The sequence below is a fragment of the Cygnus atratus genome, chromosome 1, assembly GCF_013377495.2.
Source record: "Cygnus atratus isolate AKBS03 ecotype Queensland, Australia chromosome 1, CAtr_DNAZoo_HiC_assembly, whole genome shotgun sequence".
Lineage (NCBI taxonomy): Eukaryota > Metazoa > Chordata > Aves > Anseriformes > Anatidae > Cygnus > Cygnus atratus.
In genome coordinates, this window is record NC_066362.1 from 47538601 (window position 1) to 47561649 (window position 23049).

At 39.6% G+C, this 23049-nt stretch overlaps 1 protein-coding gene across 2 annotated transcripts in view; it reads left to right on the top strand.

Annotated features, from left to right (window-relative positions):
* The window catches only part of FGD6 (FYVE, RhoGEF and PH domain containing 6), a 72868-nt gene that overhangs the window by 19969 nt on the left and 29850 nt on the right, over window positions 1–23049 (top strand). For both annotated transcript variants that reach the window (XM_035551665.2, XM_035551666.2), the window contains exons 3-8: window positions 7019–7160; window positions 10660–10727; window positions 10820–10850; window positions 19252–19403; window positions 20232–20388; window positions 21617–21704. In XM_035551665.2, coding sequence (XP_035407558.1) covers window positions 7019–7160; window positions 10660–10727; window positions 10820–10850; window positions 19252–19403; window positions 20232–20388; window positions 21617–21704 — 638 coding nt within the window. The remainder of the gene's footprint in view (window positions 1–7018; window positions 7161–10659; window positions 10728–10819; window positions 10851–19251; window positions 19404–20231; window positions 20389–21616; window positions 21705–23049) is intronic.

Sequence of the window (23049 nt, forward strand, 5' to 3'; positions counted from 1 at the left end):
GGTTCCAGCAAGTCAGGTGCTGCAGTTTGCCACGTGTCCAACCAAGTGCAGAACTGCTGGTGTCACAAGCTGAATGCAGTGCCAGCTGTCAGCAGGGCCTCTGAGAGCCCCTAGCCCAGAAAATCCAGGTGTGAGCAGGGGCAAATCCAAAGGTAAAGACCAGGACAAAGAGGGCGGTGCCTTGCATAGAACGTTTTCCGTTTGAGTTGCTCAGCTGGAATCAGGTTGTTTCTGTTTGCTGGCTGTGCTAACTGAGGAGTGTTTATGTTGGTAATTCTATCCTTAAAGTTCCCTAACCAGCCTGGAGAGAATATCCCAGAGGAATTATAAGTGGTGCAAATAATCATAAATTCATTGGTCTAGTTTGCTTGGTATTTGTTTTGTGGTACCTTTTTTTTTTTTAAGTATGATATATGTCTGATTTTTTTTCCCTCAGTGATGTCAACTATGGAAGGACAGCTCACAAAAATAACTAATGGATCTTAGAGGCACGGTCTATTCAGTGGTCATAAAAATAAAATAAATAAAAGAGAGATCAAGATTAGCTGTCTGTCACATTCCCTAGCATCGGACCCATGAAAACTCCCAGTCTGTTGTCTTTTTTTTCTTGCTATTAGTCCCAGTAACACCAAGAGCTGATTGATATCATTGAGTTGTCCTTGTGGCAGAACTTTAAAGCCTTAAAAGCATAACTTTAAAGCTGCCTTGTAAAATGCTGTTTGAGAGGACATCTTGCCAAGTGCCTCTCACTGTAGAGAAGCACCGTTTTTGGCAGAGAAGGTGAAGCCCCGGTAGCTTGTCTGCAATAAGGCACCCAATGCCCAGCGCTGGTAGCCAAGCTGGCACCGCCAGAGCTGCAGCAATACCCATGAATGTTTCTGACACTGCCCTCTGCACTGGAGAGGAAAGTTGTAGTCTCAGCTTGAGCTCTTCCAGCCGTGCATCTGTCATTAAACCCGAGATGTGACTGATGCTGTAGGAATAACTAAGATAAGTAAGCCAACTGGTCCATGCTGCGTTTCATCCTCATTTGCTGCTTGCTGGTCCGGTGTGTCTGAATGAGATATGGAAAGCAGGGTGGTGTGAAGAGGACGATATGGGAGGGAAGTTCAGTAACAGCTAAAATGGTCAATAGTTGCTGGCATCAGAGAATCTGAAGTTTGAATAATGAGGTTATGATGGATTAGGGTCCAGAAAAAGAAATATAGGCTAATGTAGAAATATAGGCTTCAAGATGGTTGTGGAGCTGAGGTATTGAAACGAAATGTAATGTGTCCAAAAAGCACATTAATTGATGCCTTTATTAATCTTGAGATGATCACTAATGCCTTCATAGATTTCCTTAAGACTTCCACAGGAGCTCATTAGTGATCTTGGCTACTATTCATTATTATCTTTGTGTTTTGCCAAGTATGCTTGCTTTCTACAGCTGATTTCCTTTTTTCAAAACAAAAAACAAAACACACCTGCAGCAAATAAATGTGAAAGACATTGAAGTATATTAAATAAAATATCAAATTAAAACAAAAGGAAACTCACTAAACAAAATGCAGCAATTGTTAGTTAAGCAATAATTTCCCTTCTGCTTTGGCATTCCGAGAGCATCTTCTGCTGTCCTAAGTGCCCAGATCATATAATTGCTTCTTAAATTGTCAGAAGTGTACGCCAAGGATCCAGTGAGGGGTCAGTCAGCGAGGCATGCTGCCATACCTACAGCTATTACAAGTATGAAGTGTTATGAAAAAATGTAACAGCCTTATCAGCTCTCTCCTCCACAGATCCACAGACAGTCAATATGCTTTTAGGTCATTAAAACAAACAAACAAACCACACAGCTGAACATTCCTTATTTGTTGAAATTGATTGTGTGGGCTGGAGGTATTTAAACTAGAAGTAGATAAAGAGCAATATGTGAGATGAAAACAACTGTGAAAGGCTTGTGAAATGGTGTATCAGTAGAAAAAGGATTTGAGATGAAATATCCTACTAGCTATGATACTAAGCTATCATATCATATCATATCATGATAGCTTATTTGCTCTCTTATGTTTTGATGTGTATTTTTTAGTTTAGTGTAAACTGAAGTTTGTGTAATTTTTGCCTGTATGTTGAAGGCTTCCTTAAAAATAAGATGAAACAACAACAAAGCAGGGAAAAAAAAAAGAAATACTGGGGGAAGAGACAGAAGTATAAATATGTGAGCCACTCCTGCAAAAAGCATGACAGATAACTTTATGCTTTTAGCAGAGTGTTGTGTGCTAAGTTTGTTCATTCAGCATTCCTACATATTTGTGATTATTTACTAGAAATAGAGAAACCTCTTAAAATAAAGAAAATCCTAAGAAAATGTATATAAAGGAGCAGTGTGGATGAATCTATATGAAGAAATAATTTGGAGCTGTGGAAACCTGCTTTTATAGTTATGGTGATTCTGCATATGAAGTTAATTCCAAGGTACTGTTAACATACTTAATGTTGGGGACATTGCATGGCAGAGAATCTCTCTGAATCATCTCAGTCGAGCTTAAAATAACAATTGCTTTCTAAATGATTTGGGAACCAAGACTGAAATGTTTATTGTGACTTCAGGCTATAGTGTCCAATGCGGTGTCTAAATCAACAATGCCTGAAAGCAAAGCCTCAGGCTTGTTTGGGCATTCTATAGTAATACACATAAACAGAACAGCCATCAAGCTCTTCCAGCTAGAAAAATAAATCCTATCCTGATCAGCATAAAAAATGTGAATCTATGGTTCCAGTCTGGCAGTTTAACCAATTTGCTGAAAAAAAAAAATAATAAAAAATATGATGCTGGTGGTTTAGGTTTTGGAAGTTTTTTGCTTGTACAAGCCTCACTGAATACCTTAGTTTATAAAGCTGCAAACACTGAAGCTGCCAAATGTATTTTTTTACATGAAAGAAATACGTGTGGAAATAAACATTTGCAGTTTTAAGTTACAGTATTTGAGGTAAGGTGTTTTGGTCATGTTTTGAATACAATAAGGATTTTTGTGGTGCTCAGGACAGGATTTATTTTTCTGTCGGGAATAGCTTGATGGCAGTTCTTTATGTTATGAAAGTTTTATCTTGTTTGTCTGACTAGGACTGGCATGTTTAGTTTCATTAGTGTTCTGCTATTGCATTAGGAACACCCAGCACGATGTAAATGCTTCACCCCATAAACTGCTTCATTCCAAAGCAGATTGACACCCCTTTAGTTCTGTGTGTCGAAAAAGCCCCGCATCTATATTTAGGTAGGTTGCTCACATGGTATGACAGGGTATTCTTACTCAGTGGGCAGTAGGGTGAGCTGGCAGTGATGGTGTTTCACATGACTGATAATGCAGAAGTTTCTCTCAGTAGCGCAGTGGGTAGGACAAGGAATCGTGATGAAGAGGGAACAAGATAGAGGGAGGTATTTGTGGTATATTGTGCGCTGTCAGAAGAGGTGCCAAAAAAAATAACCACTACTGCGTGCCTGTGGTATTTTGGAAAAGGAGAATTGATACGTGGGGAAAAAAAAAACTTCTGTTTATTTTAAGATTTACTATTATTTCCAAACTCATTTAGAGGCTACGAGGAATTTCACTTAGTCTAGAGATAATTATAAGTGAACTATATATACATTTGTGATATAGATGGACTAAGAGGGAAAAGTACAGAGAGAGTAATCAGTATATATAAAACCGCTTTCTGTTTTGTCAGAAAAGCCGTGGTGTTTATGACGAAAGGTTGAGGCAAAAGGTGCAAGGAGGGTCACGTGTTCTCCCGCATGTGGCTGATAAAGGCTGGTCAACACAGGGACACTGTCACAGCCTTCTCTGAAGAGGAGTACAAACCCACAGGTTTGCATCCCATCCCTGAACACGCGGCTTGTTTGATTCTGGAAATTGTGCAGGTGTGATGTGACTTTTGATCATTAGCCATCTACTCATCCATTGTGGATTTGTTTTACAAAAAAGGAAAAGAAAACCAAAGACAAACCCAGAACACCCAAAAGCTAAACGCATCAGGCGAAAGAACCTGAGGGATGCATTAGGCTGTGAGCTGAAGAAATACAGTATGAAGATGAATAGCAGTTGCTCTGAGGTGCTTTGGCTGTGGGGGCAGATGCTGTAAGAAAGATTTGGTGGATCAGTTTCCTTTATGGGAATAGCACGTATAGCATGGGAATGTGCGTACATACCATGAGTGCAAGAAAAGGAGCTCGTTCCTCAAACATCAGTGTAATTCACAGGAATAAAAAAATATACTGAACAGCTCTAATCTGCAGATACTTACTAAACATCCTAAATCAATAGTAGTTAATTACTAAAAACTTCCATTTTTTCAACTAAATGTGTCTGGTAAATAAGCAGATTAATCTTGCATTTAGAAAATTCTTCACTCAACACAGGCCAACTAATTTGTTCCTCGTGCTTCAGTGATGACTGGGTTATGTTTGTGCAAGCAGAATACAGCCTCACCTAGAAATATGCTTGCTTCTGACTTCAAAAAGAGCAGGTTTTCTACAAGTTCATGTGTTGGCACTTGTCTGGAAGCATTTAGATGGAAAATGATAGCAAAATCTGAGAATCTTCCTGTATCATGTGCTTAGGCAAAAGATCTATGATTTCACAAGTGTGAAAGTAATATTTTTGTCATGCGAAGAGATCCTACTTAAAGTAAATTAAAGCACCAGTTAATACGAAGGATAGGAAAAAAGGCAAGAAAAAGTCCATTAACAAAGGTAAATATTAATGAATAGGAGACTAAAAAGTGAATTCTGATGTGGTTAGAGATAAAGCTCTTAATGCACTTTGCAATGGAAGAAGTCATTCCAGATCAGTATAGATTCAGTGCTTGATGTGAACGGTAAAACTGTAAATAATTGTATAGAAAAGAAAGAAATAGCAGTAATTGTTTCTTTACGTTCTCAACCTGCAAGCAAAGGGGTAGATCTACCCTGTGTAATGTCACAGATGAAATAAAGATGGCTGTCATCTATAAAATAAAAAGATAGGAGATGGCATCTGCTAAAATTAAACATTTTCAGGCCAACAGGTCGTTGGGCTGTGAATTAAATGGACTAGACGAGGAGTTTTCTGAATTGCTGAAGTTAACAAATAACTGTGGAAATATTAGAGCCCCACTAGTGCAGCTGCAGGAGGGAAAGCCTCTTTTTCTGCTTTCCTGAAACTCGTGGAGCCTCTTCGGGAGCCGTCCCTGGCATCCTCAGTGCTCATCTGTTCTGTGTGAGGTTGATCGTCTCCAAACTGAAATACCTGGGTGTTTCCATGCTCCCAGGGTGCCACAGCCTCATCTCAGTCTCTCGTCTGGACCCAGTGATGAGCCTGCAAGCTCTTCTCCCCCACTCCCCAATTCGGCTGTGGGAGACAATAAGTGCTTGGGTGTTTCCCTTGTCCTTCCTGTGTTGCTTTGACAGAACCAAGCTATTTTGGTCTTTTCTACATCTTATGGCTGACCAAGGTCTGCCCACAGGCCAGCTTATCTTGTCTTCATCTCTAAATATCTTTCCGTTTGCGATCACCATTTGTTTACTGTTTTGTTTTTTCAGTCTCTGCCTTAAGCACTGAATAATCAACACCTTGCCGTAGCTGCCAGAGCATCCTCACACAGTTGGTTTGGTATTCTTCATTTCAGCTATTCAAAAAAAAGTGACTGGCAGCTGCTTCCCATGGGATCCACACTGACATGTGTTCTTTCTGGTAGCTATCATGTTTGGAGGTGGTGGGTGTAAAGAATTGCCCTCCATCTCTGCTTGCTTGTGACTCAAGGTTAGGAAAAATAAAAGATAAGTCTTAACCATCCCCTGTGTAGGGAGGCACAGGGCATCTGTGGAAAGAAATATGTAGCTGTGAGAGATGTTAGCTGCACAAAATTAGGTGTTGGTCAGCACGGTAACATCTGTGCTGGCTACAACAGCTGTGGGGTAAGGGTTTCTGCATTTGCTTTTGGTTGTGTAGAACAGCTAATCACTTTTGTCTCATATTACAATAAGCTTGTGGCATCCTGGCATCTTTCTGTAGGCCTTGAGCACAGATTTTGTGAATTTAGACACTGCTTAAGTGTAATATGAAATTATTAGATATTCTTAAGGATTAAAACTAGGAGCACAGGGATTTGCTGTGTTTCTATATGACTTTATCAAAAGTTCAGGCTCTGCTTCCTCTAGGCATTTTGTTTTCTTCCTTAGCTTTCCCTAAACCACACCCCACCCCCATTTTATTTTCTAGAAATGCATTTCTTAGATCTGTTAAAGTTGTCAAGGCTAGTTAGAGAATGAAGGTCGTGTGCCTGTCTCATGCAATTTCTGTGCTGCAAATACAGCTGAAGCGAATGAAAAGAGACCTCTGTAATCTTTGTACAGCAGCAGAACACGGTTATATTTTCTGGCTGACAGCTACCTGGAAGGTGTCTGTCTCTGGGGGATAGGGGATTTAAATCAAAAGATTCTGCCTTCTTGTTTTTAAGAAGTATTGGGCAGAACAGCTATAATATTGCCATCCCTGATGCGGTTGTTTAGCTAGCTTCGATAGCATCGATAAATAGCCTTGTATATGCATCTAAAATTTCAGACAGAAAGCTCCAGTCTGAGCACTGCATCTGGAACAGGTCCTGTTGTTACGAGAAAGAGGGAAGCAAAAAGACCACGATGTTTCTTTATGCTTCTGGCACACAGTACAAATGTTATGCTATATGTGCATGTAGCAATAAGGGAACAGAGTTATCATATTTGTTGTCAGGTAAACTCTGAAGGACAAGAATAACATAAATACTCCAAAGGTCCCAAGGCTTTTGGCTGCTGTCAGTGAGCGTTGTACAAGTACCAGCTTAGATAAAGCATTGCAGAGTTGTGGGTCCGCTGTAGAAAATCCTACTGCCGTCATCATGTTCAGATTACACACTACTGTTCTTGATGCTTCTGATACCAAGCACACCAGTTACTGTGGGGTAAAACAGAAAACTCTTTACTTAAAGTATGGTATGTTATCAACTGTATATATTTTAATTTTAGGTCCTTAGAAGAGCACCATGATCATCCTGGCATGGTAATGGGAGATCTTCAGTCAGACGAAGAAGATATCATGAACAGTTCTGATGAAGATGATGACACGAATTCTGATTCGAGCAAAGGGGAGCCTGATTCTCAAGATCAGGTATTTTTTACATCCTTATCTTTTGGAGCTATTCCTCCCTCCTGTGTGCGCTATTTAATGAGAACCTGTTGGGATATTTTCAAATAAAAGGCATTGAGTCAATGTAACTTTATTTATTCCATACCTTCATTCTTATTGTTTAGTACATTTTTTCCAAAACTTTGACTTGTGAACATTATACTAATATTAATAGAGCAAGTTTAAAAATATGCTATTAGAAAGTGCTGCTTGGCACATTTGTTCTTAGTCTTTCACTGAGTTGTTGAGCTGCAGACTTCCCTATCGTGCTCATTTAGTAGTTACATGCACAGATGTGTACTCAGAGATCTTCAGTTTTGAAACGGTCAGGCTTGAAAATAACTTGTTAATGAGGCTGTCTGTTCCTCATGGATCCTAGAGTGCACAATGTGTCTCATGCCCATTTGATTTGTCAGCCTTGGTGAAACCCAAGGAAAGGGATCAGATGAAGGTTGCAAGGTCTGAGGCGCTGCTTCTGGAAAATCTCTTGGAAGCTGTAGTTTTGCCTGGGTAGTCCTGTTTCAGGGGGTTGGCCATGCAGTGTAGGCTGTGTTCCAGTAACCACGTTGTCTATGCAAACGGCTTTCTTGCATTCACATGGTCTGCTAACTAACACGTAAGTGGTCGCTGCATAACACTGCTTGGCACACAGGGCATATATGGCCAAACCAATTTTTGATTCTTCCTTTTCAATGGACTGAAAAACAGGAGTCTCCACCTGCTTTTCAATATTTAGGTTCCTTAATTGACTCTTTTAGTGCTGAGGCCTGTCATTGTAAGGTTGCAGGACCACCTCTATGGCCCTTGGAGGGAGTGTGAGTCATGGTCAACTGTGTGCAGGTCAAGGTCTGCCTTTCTGCTAGCTTCTGCGAATGCCAGATAGGAACGATTTCCCCTTCTTTTAACCTTCTTTCTTTCCTCTTCAAATGAGGAACAGGGGGACAGTGCTAACTATTTAAAATGAAAATCAGGGGTCCCATCCCTCTTCTCACAGAAAAAAGCCACTTGCATCTCGAAGAAGGATGTTTTTTTTAAGTCTTGGGAGCCCTAACACCAGCATGCTCATAGAGTATTGCCTCTCCTCAGTACCAGCTCTGGTGGCACTTACCTCCTTCCAAGTGGAGCTTTGTTTTCTTTGATGATAGACTTGGTTCCTTTCAAAAAAACAAGACAAAAAAAAAAAACCACCACCATGACCACCAACAAAAAAATACTGCAGTGAGACTTCTCAGTGCTGGAAGGGAAGATTAGATGGTGTTGTGTCAGGTCTGAATTTCACTTTACTAGATCTTCTGAGAGGAATAAATGTGGGGAGGGAAAAGCTTATGTCTGTGTTACTTAGCAGAATTGCATCTGTACAGAAGCTAGCTGACCTGTGTGCCCCTAAAAATGCCCTCAACCTTCTGTGACAGAAGTTTTGCAGGAAAAAAGTCCCTGTTAGGAGGCTTCTCAGGCAGGTTTTGTGGGACGTGTGCTCGCCACCAAGTAATTCAGAGCTTGTTTTGAAGCATCCACTCGTCAGCTTGCTCCAGCCGGCCTGTGGCACGTGCGGCCAGCAGCTGGGGATTAGCAGCGACCTGCTCTTGCTTAGAGCTTCCTCACGGCTCCTGCAGCTGTGGAAGGGAATGAAGCAATCAATGCATTGGTCCTCAGCTGGTTTTGTTTTTGTTTTTATTTTTCCCTACCACAAGCATCTGGCTGTTTTGATGCTTTTTGTCCATTGGTGGAGTCACAAGACTTCTTTCCAAGAGAGCATCTGAGAGGGAGCCCAGTCCATATCCTTCATGTCTCCAATTTAGACTCTTTTAGGCCCGGAGGATCTTTTGGCTGAACAAATGCAAAGTGGCCTTTTCACTGCCATCTGGTATGTGGAAAGTCTTTCAAAGGGGGTTGAAAATGGACTGTGATGTTTCATTTTGTAATTGTTTTGCATTAGCATCTTGTTCTCAAAATACTAATTTTCATCTGATTTGCAACTTTGAGATGCACCGTGATACCTTGCTTTGCATAATGGAAGCATTTGTGAGTTCAGTCTTGCAGTCAGTGTTATCAGCTGTGCTGTCTAAAAAGGCATCGAGGCCTGAGGATGGGTGTTACAATCTTGCCTGCATCTGATTGACCCTCACTGGGCGGATCTAAGTACTTTTTGGAAATTAGCTTAATTTTAGAAGTTAAATCCCAGCTCTGTGCATAGTTGTATATAAAATACATAATGTATTTTGAACGTGTGAAGTGCAACATTGAATTATTAAATTTAGAAAATAATTATTTTCTAAATTTAGTAATTTGGGACTGTCAATTGAATTAAAATTAAAATAATAATAATAATAATAATCTGAATTTATTGAATGTTACAATATAATTAAAACCAACCTATGAATCTCATCAATTCCACTGTTTGATTCCCAGCACTAGAGAATTGTTGATAGGTTGGGAGAAGAACTAAAACTGTAGATGAATTTTGCAGCATTAGTGCTCAAGATTCATATGTGCAATGGCACTGATACCTCATTTTCAAAATAAGCTGTTCAATGCCTATGCTTACTATATTAAATACAGTGTCCTCAGGGCTTCAATTGCATTTGTCTTCTTTATGATGTTTTATTCCTCTTCATCCATGCTTTTTCTTTGTAGCCCATTGAAATGGAAGCCTGAATATGTAATAGATGTAGTGACAGCTGGTAGCAGAGAGGCATATGGCAAACCATGAGAGCTGTTATGGAAAAAGGTGTATTTTAACTGAGGGGAATTATACACGGGAGTTACTGAGCAGAAAAAAAATATTTGCATCCTGACACTTACCCCCTTTTGCTTTGCTATATCTGTTCACTTCTATCTGGTGTTGAACAGTAGCCTTGACTTTTGGAAGCCATATGTGTGTACATAAAAAACCAACATCATCTAAACAGTGTCCCAGGTAGATTATGAAGCTCACACTTGGGTAGCTTCACAGTATGGTTGCTATGTATTCCAGCAAATCTTTTAGTAGATTTTCAGAAGCTGACTTTTCTGTTCTGTGTCATATTTTTCTCCTTCCATCTTTTTCAATAAAGTCTCTGTTTCTTTTAAGATATTTATGAAAGCCATTTGAGTTTACTGCAAATACTACTGATGCTGTAATAATCAGGAGATAATGAATAATATATACGTATTATCCACACTTCACTACTTTCACTAACCAATAATAATCACTTCCTAACACTTCATCCATTATGGGCACGGGTGCTTCCTGTAATAATTAAATAGAAAGGCTGATAGTTATATAAAAAGCTACTGTTCGCTATTAGTGTTATTTCTAGCTAGAAGCTATATTGATTTTCACACAGATCCTGGAAAGCCAGGAGATTTCAAAGCAATATAAAACACTTCTATTAGAAATAATTAGTGAATAATTACATTGGATTTGAGGAACTACTAGCCTGAAATGATCTTTACGAGAGTTCTATCAGGTGCATAGTATAACATATAGTTTTATTTGCAGAGCAAGGCATCTGGAAAGAAGACAAAAGTTTACCATATTGCCAAGGAGATCATGAGCTCAGAGAAAGTGTAAGTGTCAATACTAAACTTAAAAGCTACTCAGTTTATATTAATTGGGCAATTGAAATATAACTATGTGCTTTTTCTTGCTTTTCTGATAGGTTTGTGGATGTGCTAAAGCTCTTGCACATTGTAAGTACAAAAAAAAAGCAAGTTTCTTCTTCTGTTTGTTTAATCTCTGTTAAAGTTCTATGTTTTGGTTTTATTGGAGTGAATGTGTTCTTTTTTTTCCTCTGCGTTTTCTGTATATCCAAAATATAAAAGTTAATCTAATACAGCAGAAATTTAAAGTTCCAGATTTTTCATAAAGGATATTTTGGTGGTTCCTTATGGGGCTCCTTTATTAATGTATGCAATCTTCCAGTTGAGATGGGGGTACTGCTTGAATATTAAAAATGGATATATATCCATTTATGTTAATCAGCACCATATTTATAAACCAACTTGTACCATAGTAACCAAAATAAATCTTTGGTTAGAATAACTTTTAAAGTCGAGAGGAGAGGAAGGGATCAATTTACCACTAGAAGTAGTAAATAAAAATACACATTTTTTAGGTAATCTAACTGATTAGCTCTTATGTTGCATCCCTCACATGGCGTTATAGTTTTTTAGACTGCGGCTTTTTGACAGATGCTTGCTTTCTGACAACAGCTGTGACTGCAGTACACACAACATGATGTCCACAGCAAGGGTTAAGCATTTAATCCTTGGTTATGCACACCAATCATGTGTTACACGTGCTGTGTAGAAGATGATAAAATAAGAAATTAGTTAGCTTTGCTTTCACTAGCTTAATTTAGTGGGATTTCTGTCAACTTCTAAGTGATATGTGTTTGTACCATTTTATCACTCTGTGAAGTGCAAACATAGTAATTTTCCCTTGGACAGTAGAAGCAGTTCCATTGCAAACAGATGCATTTGTCCGTGTTGCTCTCTTGAGAAGCGTGTTCTGTGAAACCGGAAACAAAGACTCTTATGTATGGATGTATACAATGCTGTAATATGGAAATCTTCAAGGAAACAAAAATTCCCACACCACTTGCTGATTCCTCTTTTGCCCTCCATTTTAGTAATTGATTTTCTTACTTTGTTCAGGCTTGATTTTTAAATGCTAAATCAGGCAGTTGTGGCCAATATATAATTTATATTCAACATTGTTTCTAGTACAAAACTCAAGTGTAAATACTCATTAAAGGACGAGAATCGTCCTAATGAGTATAAACAAGTTTTTAAGCTATATGACTTAAATTATCACACATTTCTGGCATCAGTTTGTCTTAAAGGTATCTTCACTTTTCAGTGTGCCAGTCCTTGAAAATATATCTTGAGATAACATGTATGGTATTTACAGGATCAGGCTTCCTAGCAAGGTGGTTGATGCCCCACGCCTGTCAGTGTGCAAAAGGCATCTGGATTGGAAACAAAGGCTGTCAGTGCAGAGGTCGCAGGCAAATAGGAAAAATAGGGGAAAGGGAAGAGAGTAGGGAGTTTAGGAAGTTTCTGTCATAAGCTTAAGGTTGTCCACACATTGTAAATGTGCAGTGTTGTAGGATGTGTTTTGCTTTGTTTTAATGGATAACTCACATAAAGCCATTATGTAAGTTTCTAGCTGACAGATGCAAACAGGTTACAAAAATTTTTGTTGGCTAGCAGTAACAATCAGCACATCTTCAACGTAGTCTAAGAGGGGATGCTAGGCTGTTACCAGCTTTGCCATTGTTCTGCAAAGGTGAACCTCGGTAAGCATCTTTGCCAGAGTGGGCACCAGTTTCAGGCAGTGTGTGAGTGCAGTCTTCATGGAACAAAATTGCTGTACCTGAGAAAGGTTATAGAAACTTTTTTTTTTACAGTGTAGTGGGTCTAAGAGCTGTTGTTTGTTCATCACAGATGTTATTAAATCTGTTTATTTTGATCATATATTCTTTATGGATAAGATATAAATGTTGATAAACCAACCTATCAGATTTCATATGCACTGAACCACACTGGTTTACTAGCTTCAGTGGCAGGATTACTAACTGCCAGTCAAGCAACCTGTGGCAGATTTATGAATTTAAAACCTAGACTGTCCCCGTACTGGGCTACTTCACCCATAGTAAAGACTTGGCTGATCAGATGAGTCACCATTACACCTTCTGAACTCTGTCAATGGTTTTCCAGAGTAAATACCTGAAATGTAGTGACTAATTCAATTAGTGAAGATTTGAAATTAATAGTACTCTGTCCAGTCTGTATTACCAAAGCCAGTTGTGCAACAAGTGTGTTGATGTAAGAGAAATGTTTTAAGTTGCTACTAATGAAATGGAGCCTAAAGCAGTTGAGATGGTGGAAATGTGGTTGTAAACTGGTTACAAGCACCACTGAACTTTTTTAGTGTTTTTTTCTTTTATATTAACACAGTCAAGTTAGGTGGTGCGATTCCTCAAAGATATCAGGGTGTCTGCCCCTTTGGACACTGTCGCACTGTGTAAGTACGTCTGACTGCTTCTGCTGAGACAGATTACAAAAGATGTCTAGAAAATTCTAAACACTTGGGGACATTTCTATAGCATGAAATAAGCCAGTCACAGTAGAGATAATGCACTTTAACTGGCTTTGGACAATGGTGCTCTCTCAAATGGGTTTGCTTGAGGCAAATCAAACATGAGATGCAATCTTGAATTCTCTGTATTTCTGTAACTATTGTAAATCTGTTTTAGTGGACAAGATTCCAGTAAAATGCTCTTAGAAACTCCTGAAAACAAAGGGGCTTACATCAAACCAGTTCCGTGTATGCATCTTTGTGAGATGGCCCATGTATGGTTTCTACAGGGTAAATGAGGGTCGAGAAGATGTGAGAAATGATATTTCTTCCCTAAGGGCACTTGGAGGGGAAAAAAAAAAAAAAAAGGAGGGGGGGAACAGGACCTGTGAACTAGATGTGAAATGTCAGGGAACAAGGTATGATCCTGGGCAGGAGTAAGGCAGGACTGGTGCCCTTTGTGGAGTCTTTGGACATGGTTTGCTTTGCACAAATGAGAGGGCCTCCTCAACAGCACCCTCTCACTGTAAGAGTAAGCTGGGTAAGCTGCCTGGCTTAGTTGCTCTCAGTTCTTTTATCCTTTTTTTTTTTTTTTTAATCTCACCACTCTGTTTTTTCTCCCTTCCTTTCTGATTTTTTTTCCCCTTCTGCTGTGGTATGGACGATGAGGTTTCTGGTCCAGCAAAGGAACGTGCTTTTTTGGATGGTCCTTCTGCTTCGTGTGTGACTTTGTTCTGCACGAAAAAAAGAAAGCTTAGGCTTTTGCCTGAGCCTTAAGGTCTCCGCGTCTGACTTACACCCCAGCTCTGTCCTTATTAGGACTCTGAGAGCCAGTACAAAGTTGTCAGGAGGCACCTGCAACTTTTCTGCAGGCACAAGATCACCCTCTTATTGCAGAAGGCAGATCAGAGGTCAAACATTTTTCTTTTTTTCTGTTGTGTGTCCTTCCACAGGCACTTATAAGACTGGGAAATTCTGGCTTAACGTTTCTATTTTCAGAGGACATTTGCAAAATTGTGTATTAAAAAAAAAAAAGGTAGGCCTTCTGTATATTAAATTGTAGCCAAATATTATGACAAATAAATTATTCATTATAGATTTGGGAAAAGAAAATGTAATGTGCATACAGAGAAATAAAATAGCTGTGGGTTTTGGAGTAAAAGAAGTCCTGACCTCTGGTTCTGGCTTACTACTTACCAACTGTTTGGCTGTGAAAAATTCTCTCAACCTCCCAAGTCCTTTTTCTCCAATTGTAAATGTCAAAATTTGACCAATCTAAGGTAAAAATGTAGGTAAATGTTTAGTCTGTGACGTGCTTTAGAATTTCTGATTTGAGGCACTTGACTATGAATCGCAGTTGTCATTATCTTAGTGAAAAGGCTAATGAAATAATTTTGGTTTGGAAGGAAGCATTGGTCTATGAGCCACTCTATTGCTTGAAATAACATTCCCAGAATATATCACAGTCAAATAATTATTGTAAAAATTAACTATATTATGTTATTAAACACTTGTAAATGGTTTTACTGCCTGAGAAAAAGGTGTGGAATTCCCTGTCAGTTTTCCAGAAGCGATTTCATGGGTTTGAAAAATGTCACAATCCACATTTATTCACGGTCTCTATTAACTATAAAGTTATAGTCAAGACTGCCAATTTGATTTTTGCTTTAAATAATGTATTTGTGAAATCTTCTTTAAGTGTACTCCTGGCAGCCTTGTTTACAGTTTGTCATGGGACGGCAGCCTGGCCGTTTCCTAGAATGAGCAGCTCTCCTCTTCTCCTCCCCCCATAGGATGTGTGTGTGTGTTCCTTGAAAAGAGGCCAAGCGCAAACATATTTTTCTCCTTAAATTAAACTGATATTTGAGCTATCTGCAGGTGTATTTAGCTGGGAGTTGTACCTCAGCGGAAGGGATTATGGCTTATTTTTGCTTTGCTGATGGTATGTTCTAGGAGAACAGATCCAAGATGAATATTGGTTGAAACCTTAGGAGTGAAATATGTGGCTACATTTAGATCGTGTCTTCCAGTTAAATGTGTGAGGAGGTTTAACTTCACCCATTCCAACTTGTCTTCATTCAGCTCTTAGATACCTGAAGGTGCCGTTAATCCAGTCAGCAGCTGAGTGAGCGTTCGGTCTAGTCAGTACCTTCTGTGGTGCACACCTAAACTTCTTCCTTTGCTCCCTAAACTGGGGTGGGGGCAAGCCGCTCGGCTTTGCACCGGCAATCCTCCAGTGGAAAGAGAGGATTTGTGACTCAGGGCCTTTGCAGAGGGGAAGTGTGTGGGCTGAGCACGGATGATTCACGACGGGGTCAGAATTATTTCAGATATCATGGCCATTTGCTTGTTTAAGGAAACTGCATTAAAGGAGGGGTGGGGGTTGGGAAGAGAGAGCAGCAATGGTGGTAGCCGTCCTGAAATGCTGTTTAAAAACTGAACAGCCCTGGCGGGACTGTGTACTAATAGAATAAATAAAATTCCCTAAGGTATTTAAGTTGGGAATGTTTAATCAGGCATTAATTCAGCAACTGTTTGTACTCTGAGAAGCCTTTAAAACTGCTTGAACCAGATTTTGATATGGACAAGTACCCAGCGAGATGCTGTCTTAGTCTAGAATAAACTGAGACTCTTTCTGGCACGGAAAGAATGTGCTTTCCAGAGGTGGTGATGAGGCCATCTTCAAGTCGCTGTGTAAAGGCAATTGTCTTTGCCTAAGCAGTAAAATGCGGTATCAGAAGATTACTGTTGGACCAGAATATAATGTAGAAACTGTAACCCAGCAGTTCAGAAAGCAGTTTTCAGAAAGTATACTATAGCCTCTCTTCTTCTGAAAGGAAAAATTATACTGCTAAGAAACTGAGATGATTCAGTAGAGCATAATTTCTTGGTTTGTGTCACACAGCATATGAAACATTTTGTCTAGAGTTGCAAATGGTGGTTTTCAGTGAAATAAACATATTAATTCCAAAGCATGGCAAGTTTGTTTATTTCTTTGTGAGTATTTGAAAGACTAATTATAAAACCTCTCTTTAAAATCCACTGTGATGGATTGCTAAATTGCTTCAAATACAGTATTTTGTAGGACAATTCAGGTGACCATTTCTGAACAGACTGAAGAAAGCAGTGCTTTTCAGCAGTGTTATATAGTACTGTATGCTAAACATCTTTGTGATATGACTCACTTTTTGCAGGTATTTATAGATATCAGAGCAATGTATATATTATTTGCAACAGTAGTTCTGGTTTTATTCAGCAGTGAACAGATTTAGTTTCAGAAGGAATTAGGTGCTGATGCATTGAATTGGTATTACTGTAATTTCTAATTTCTAAGTCACTGCCCTAATTTTGTGTGTGTGTATATATATATATATATACATATATAAATATATAAAAGTTCCTTGTCTGAATAGCTTCTGCTCTTTGGAGTAAAATTTCACGTTTTATTTGTTAACGTGCTTTGAATCACTAAACATGCTTTATGTTTAGTGATTCAAATAGACCCATTCTAGGTTCTAGTCCTTTTAGATAAGGAATTCCTTTCTCAGAAGGCCAGTACCTTCAAGTGTAAGCACTGTTAGCTGTAACCTTGCTCCATTTGTTTGGCTTTCCTTCCCCCAGTCCTCAGGCAAGGGCCCTCTGCCTTCACCCCCTAGTTTTATCTCAAGATGAACTTGGCATGACAGTTACTTCACATGCACTGCTGGGTTATAAGTAAAGCTTAATATGATTACGGTGACAAATACGTTGCACTGCCTCTGTAGTGAAGACTTGATAATTCCAAAAAAGAAAGGGAAAAAAAAAAGCGCTGTAGTTTATCGCCTTTGTTGTTCAGCAGTCTGTTTTGCATCATTTGAAAGCTTCACGTTATATTTCTTCCCTCTGTTTCCTCTCTGCAGGGCTTCCTCCCTTTGCTCGGTTGTGGCAGGGGACGCAGGGGGCGATGAAATAAAGTTTGGGTTGGCTGCGTTTGTGGCCCCTCTTTCATAGCATGATCCAAAGCCCAGTGAGGCCGATGGACTTTGGATCAAGCCAATAGAGAAACCAACCCCCCCTGCATTTGGAAAACATCCTGCAGGCTCTTTGAATGCTGTATCTAGAAGTTAAATAAATGCTCTTAACTACAAGTGACATTCCTGTCTTATCTCCTGGTCCTTAAACCTGGCTCCCTGCTCTCCTTTTATTGTGTGGTCAGGGAAAAGCTGGGTTTGTTGATTACATTACAGACAGCACTGCTGTTCTTTTCATTGTACAAGTAGCTTTATTACACTCGGAGAAAATTCTTGTTTCATCCCATGGCAAAGCATATACTGTATATTGTGTGTGCATGAGATTTGGGGGGGGGGTATTATCATAATATGATGATGCATTTTGCATGAAGCTCTTCAAAAAGCCCCATTTGAGCTTTTGCCATTGTAATGCCATGTATCATTTCAGTGTTAAGCAATGCCCTAGGGTCAGGAAAACCCATAAGATGCAGCTGGTAGTTAACCTATGTGTCACTAGTCTGCACAGAGGATGTAAAACAGAGCATTTCCATATGAATAACGCCATCTGTTTTTTAACTCCCTTGCATTTAGTTCTCAGCCTCCCCCCATCGCAGCCATCGCCCTGTATCTCCTTTCAGTTTCTTGTCATAACTCTGCCCCGGCGCAGCCTTTGCGACCCAGGGTCACAGAGCAAGAAGCTGTCTGCAGCTCACTGATGTAATGAGGAGAGGGCAGGAGAAAGTTGAGACTGGAGTCTGACAAACCCTAAATAGTGCCAGATGCTGGGCTGATGAGATAGCCAGCGAGACCTGTAGTAGAAGACTTGTGAGTGTGTGACCTTAATTTTTTTTTCCCCACTTTTAACCTGTGGGCCCTACAAACTTTCAAAGGCAGGTGTGGACCCCATGCATATTTAAGATGTCTCATCATCCCACGTAGGAACATGCTGTTTGGTCACCTTTTTCAGGCCACCTACAGATTGTGCATTCATTAACAGGTTTCAGCAGACTGCAGACTAAAAAGAGCTGTTATTTGGTGCCTGCTTTATGCCCAAATTCAAGTGAGAGATGACAATACAGCTAATTTGGATTTTCTTTTTTTGCAGTTTAGATAGTGTTATGTACTTGATTATTTTTCAAGGGAAATGCTAAATTGCTAACCTTTTTGAAAATTTTGCTTGCATATGATCAGGGAAGATGCCTTGCCTAACACGTACCCAGCTTCACTATGGGTGCAGTCCTGGCCATACTGACTTGTATGGGGCCAAGGTTTTAATTCTAAATAGTTTAATGAGGACCAATTAGGTTGAGCCCTGTCCTGTTGAGAGCTGGTTATAACATAAAAATGCCACAAGATCCTTCAGTGATAAGTGCAGTTTTCCTCCTCCCTGTAAATGTTTTGAAGGTACCAGTGTTGTCTGGATGATCATTAACATTTGAAATCTCGTGGTTCCGATGTGTTGTTACAAAAGCTTTTTGTTAGATGGTCATTTTCCTGTAAGAGCTGATACATACAGTAACTTTTTGTGACACTACATTTTTTTTATCTATGCAGCATGTCTTCCTAGAAAGCATTTGTAAAGCAGTGTGGTTTTAAAATACGGTATTATGATTGCATTAGCTGATACAACACTTTTGCTTTTTGACCCAAATCTTAGCAAGAAGATACTCAAGGCTACCAATACCTTTGCAGATAAGAGCTTTTTTTCCCCCTCTGTAGTTTCCTTACGTATAGTATCAGCACATCTCTTAAGGGTATGGTATAAAAATAACGAATGACTTCCACAGCGTGCATATGGAGCAAGAGAGCAAAGCTCCAGCATCAAACCAAGGGGATTAAGGCTGTCCCACAGGAGTAAGTTGAAGCTGCAGGGAAACATAACCCAGATGGCACCCTCCTCGCCTTCAGTAATAGGGAGCAGGGCCTGGGATGTCTGCAGAGAACATGCTCTTGTCTGCGCTGCTGCTTTGAAGGCTGCTGGCTCATGGTGGGGGTTTCTGTCCTCTTTGTACTCCGGCAGGATTTCCGGGACGCGGTGGCACATGCCTCTAGGCAGCTTGGGAAGCCAGTGATTGAGGACAGAATCCTGAATCAGATCCTGTACTACCTACCTCAGCTGTACGAGCTCAACCGGGACCTCCTGAGGGAGCTGGAGGAGCGATTGTCTCACTGGTGACTATCAGTGAAGGAACACCACTCCTTTGATGTCGTTAAAATTTATCTGTGGGGCTTGAGGGACTCTGCGTGACCGTGGTTTGACTCTTGTTTGTTTTTCATGGGCCTTGTTAAATGGCAGAGCTGACTTTGCAGGCATGGGAGATAATTTTCTGTGTAGCTGTTTTATTTGGCATTTAGGTGCATCCAGAAGCTATGCCAGCACATGTTTTTAGCAACCACACTTTTTTTGTCTAAAACTTCAGTTTTAATTGAAAGCTCTTGTTCCTACATGTGCACAGGCATGATAAATGGACTGCCTTCATTAAAGGAACAGGAGGCTGTTCTGAAGTTTGGTTTGCATTTTAAAGGTAGCTGAGATCTATTAACCAGCCACAGCACTGATTGACAGCCACAGTCCCATTGAAGTCCATTCTCCATTACACTGGTGGGTGGATCTAAATCACCTAAAGAAAGCATACAGACAAAGGCACTGAAATGGGTAAATGCTCTAATCCCATGCTTCCTATTAAGGGATAAAGACTGCATTTTGAAGTTTGGAGATCCATTTCCTCAGAAGTCCAGCTCGTGTTAATGTGTTCAGATGGTTCAAGACCATTTTAAACAGACTGTATATCAAGTGGTTGTAATCTAACCTTAAACTAGTGTGTGGAGGTGTGCTGGTAAGATTTTTCAGAGTAGCTAAAGAGCCGAATGCCTATCTGCTGGACTGTAAGCTTTTTGTTCAGAAATAAACTGGCACATCTTACTGCGAAGACCAATGTGGTGCTGTAAGGTTAGGATGTACACACTTCTGTGCTCTTACTGCTGTGTTCTTGTTTCTAGGCTTGAACATCAACGAATTGCTGATATATTTGTAAAAAAGGGTCCCTACTTGAAGATGTACTCAACTTACATCAAAGAATTTGATAAAAATGTTGCACTGTTAGATGAACAGTGTAAGAAGAACACAGGTTTTGCTTCAGTAGTGAAAGACTTCGAGGTACTGTAATTGTTTTTTTTTTTAAAGATATGTTCCTATTTTGTGACTTTCCAGCAGTTGTAATCTTCCATAAAGCTTTAGACACCATCCTCTATTTTCTCTGAGCCTTGGCTTGAGACTTAGGGTGAAAGTGGAAAGAAATTCAGATTTTGTAAAGTAACTAATGATGTTGGCTACCACTGTGAAATACAGTAAAGGACCTTGATTTTCAGAAAATTCAGCACTTGCTACAATTATATCAAAGGCATATTAACAAAATCACTAGCTGCTTTTTTTTTTTGATTATACTATCATACTATAGACAGAGTCTTCTGATTATACTATGCAATGATTAACTGTCTTATTTTAAGCAGGTCAATCTTTCCACCACATTATAGGGCAGTAGCTTGCTCACGGCAATCATATTTCATTTCATTTGGAAATACAGAAAAAGGATTCTTCTACTCTGCATATTTCTTGAAGCTTTTAAGTCCAGTCCATGCAACAATCAGATGAAATCTGATTCATGTCACTAAAAGCATTGCCAGATTTTTACATAATTCCCTTAAATCAGAGGGGAGGTGCAAGCTTCCTCAGAACATGATCCACACAACCTGTGAATTTACTTCCTATAAGGCAAGCTTCCCCTTGCGTAATCCCTGCTCTGTTTGCTTACAAGTCCTTAAAAAGGCTACTTACAGTAGGCAAAGGAAGAGCTTTAGGTAGAGTGAGCAAGTACAGGAAGAAGAAAATAGGTCTTTTTAAGGACTGTGTTTCTGATACCCATTATTTTGAATGCAAATTCAAGATAATTAAAAATTTTGAAGCGTGGGTCTTTTTATTCTGTGTTATCTTTAGAGGTTTGGATTAATTAAAACTTCTTGAGTGAACACTGCTCTATTCTCTGCTTATCTGTCTGATGGACATCAGCAGCAGCTACAAATGAGCGGAAAATGGCGTTTCCCTTATTTCTGGGAAGATTCACCCTTCTTCCTCATAAGCAAAAGAACCTGTTTTGAATCCACAGAAAATATGAGTGCTTATTGATGTCTTTTAACTCATGATTAATTTTGCATGCATCTTCCACACAGGGAAATGCTTGTTGTTTGGTGCAGTGTAACACTACAGTAGTCACACCTTTAAGATAAAGCTTATCTGATATTATCGATTACTCTTTGTAGTGATGTTTTCTTTTACTGGAACCCTTGACTACCACAGAATTGTTGCTTATTTTGGGTATTTCTTTCAGATGAGCCCCCGCTGTGCTAGTCTGGCCCTCAAGCACTATCTGCTCAAGCCAGTTCAGAGGATTCCCCAGTACAGACTCCTTTTGACAGGTAAAGTCAAACACATTTACAGGCTTAAGAAGCCAGTATTCATGCGTCCCAGGAAGGTGTTTTCAGGCAGTTGTATCCATCTGTAAAGCATGTTTATCTGACTTCAGATATGTGAAGCTTTTTTTAAAATATGGCATGAGTTTAAAGCCTTTCTTTGTTAATACTGATTGCAACAAGGTACGCAAGTGACATGCTAATATATTCCCAACACTGGTGTGTGTTCTCTGCTGGTACATTTGGCGCTACTTGGAAAACACGAAACTGTTGGTGGTTTTTTGTTTGTTTGTTTCTGTAGTAATAGAGCCAGTAATTTCCTTGGAGGGTTGGTTGGAAAGCTCCTCTTTTTATTTATTTTTTTAAAGAAGGAAAAAATAGTATGGAAATCTAGAACTAGGAGAAGGAAGTGAAAGATACATCTACACAACTGTGAATTTCTCCTGAAAATAGCTTCTCCATTTTTCCACTGCTCAGGTGTTTTGTCTTTGAAAACAATTCTCTCGTAAAAGCAGAAAGGGTAGTTTTAGTATACCTTATGGGTAAGTGCTTGAGACTTGTTACAGGAGCATTGTAGGCTGAAGAGCTGGTTTGGGACTAGGAAATCTGGGCTGGCTCTATGTCCTGCTTTGGCATTGGCATGTTTGGGTGACCTTGAGCAAGTCATCTCCACGATGCACTACTTTCTTTTCTGTAAAAGAAAGGCAATGATACAGGCCTCCTTTGTGAAATATTTCGAGATGCGTTTGTTGGAAGAGGGGGATGGCTCCTGTAAGGATTTGGAAATACTTAAGGCAGTGTTTTTGAAAACCATTGCTTTTTGATGAGCTATTTAAAAATAGCCTCTGTTTGTGTAGTAACTGCAAAATAAAATGCTCCGTGACCCTTTGTTTGGCTCTAGCAGCTTGTTGGCATTTCCCCAGCAAGTACTTAGACTAGTGATGCTGTGGGAGATACAGCCTGAAGTGTTATACAGAAGTTACTAAGTTATTAACTTGGACTGTTTTCTTTTTAATCATCTCATGAAAGTCTTAGGTGGGGGGAAAAAGGGTGAAGAGCCTTTATCAAATGGACTGTTTTGTAGGGGAAATCTTAATGCCTTTTAATTGATAAAATAAAACCATGAAAAGGCAATTGGGGAGTTGCTTTATTTTCAAAGGATACTGACTCAGGGCATTGTGTAGGCTTGTTATATATTCCTAAATCAGTGCAGATGCTTTGGATAAGTTCAAAGGCTTTAAATAAAAAGGCGGACCAACAGAGCAGGATGGAGTAAATGCTTATGTCAATATACAGAGCAAAGCAAGAGACATCAGAGATGAATGGCACTGAAACAAAACTATGAAGTAGA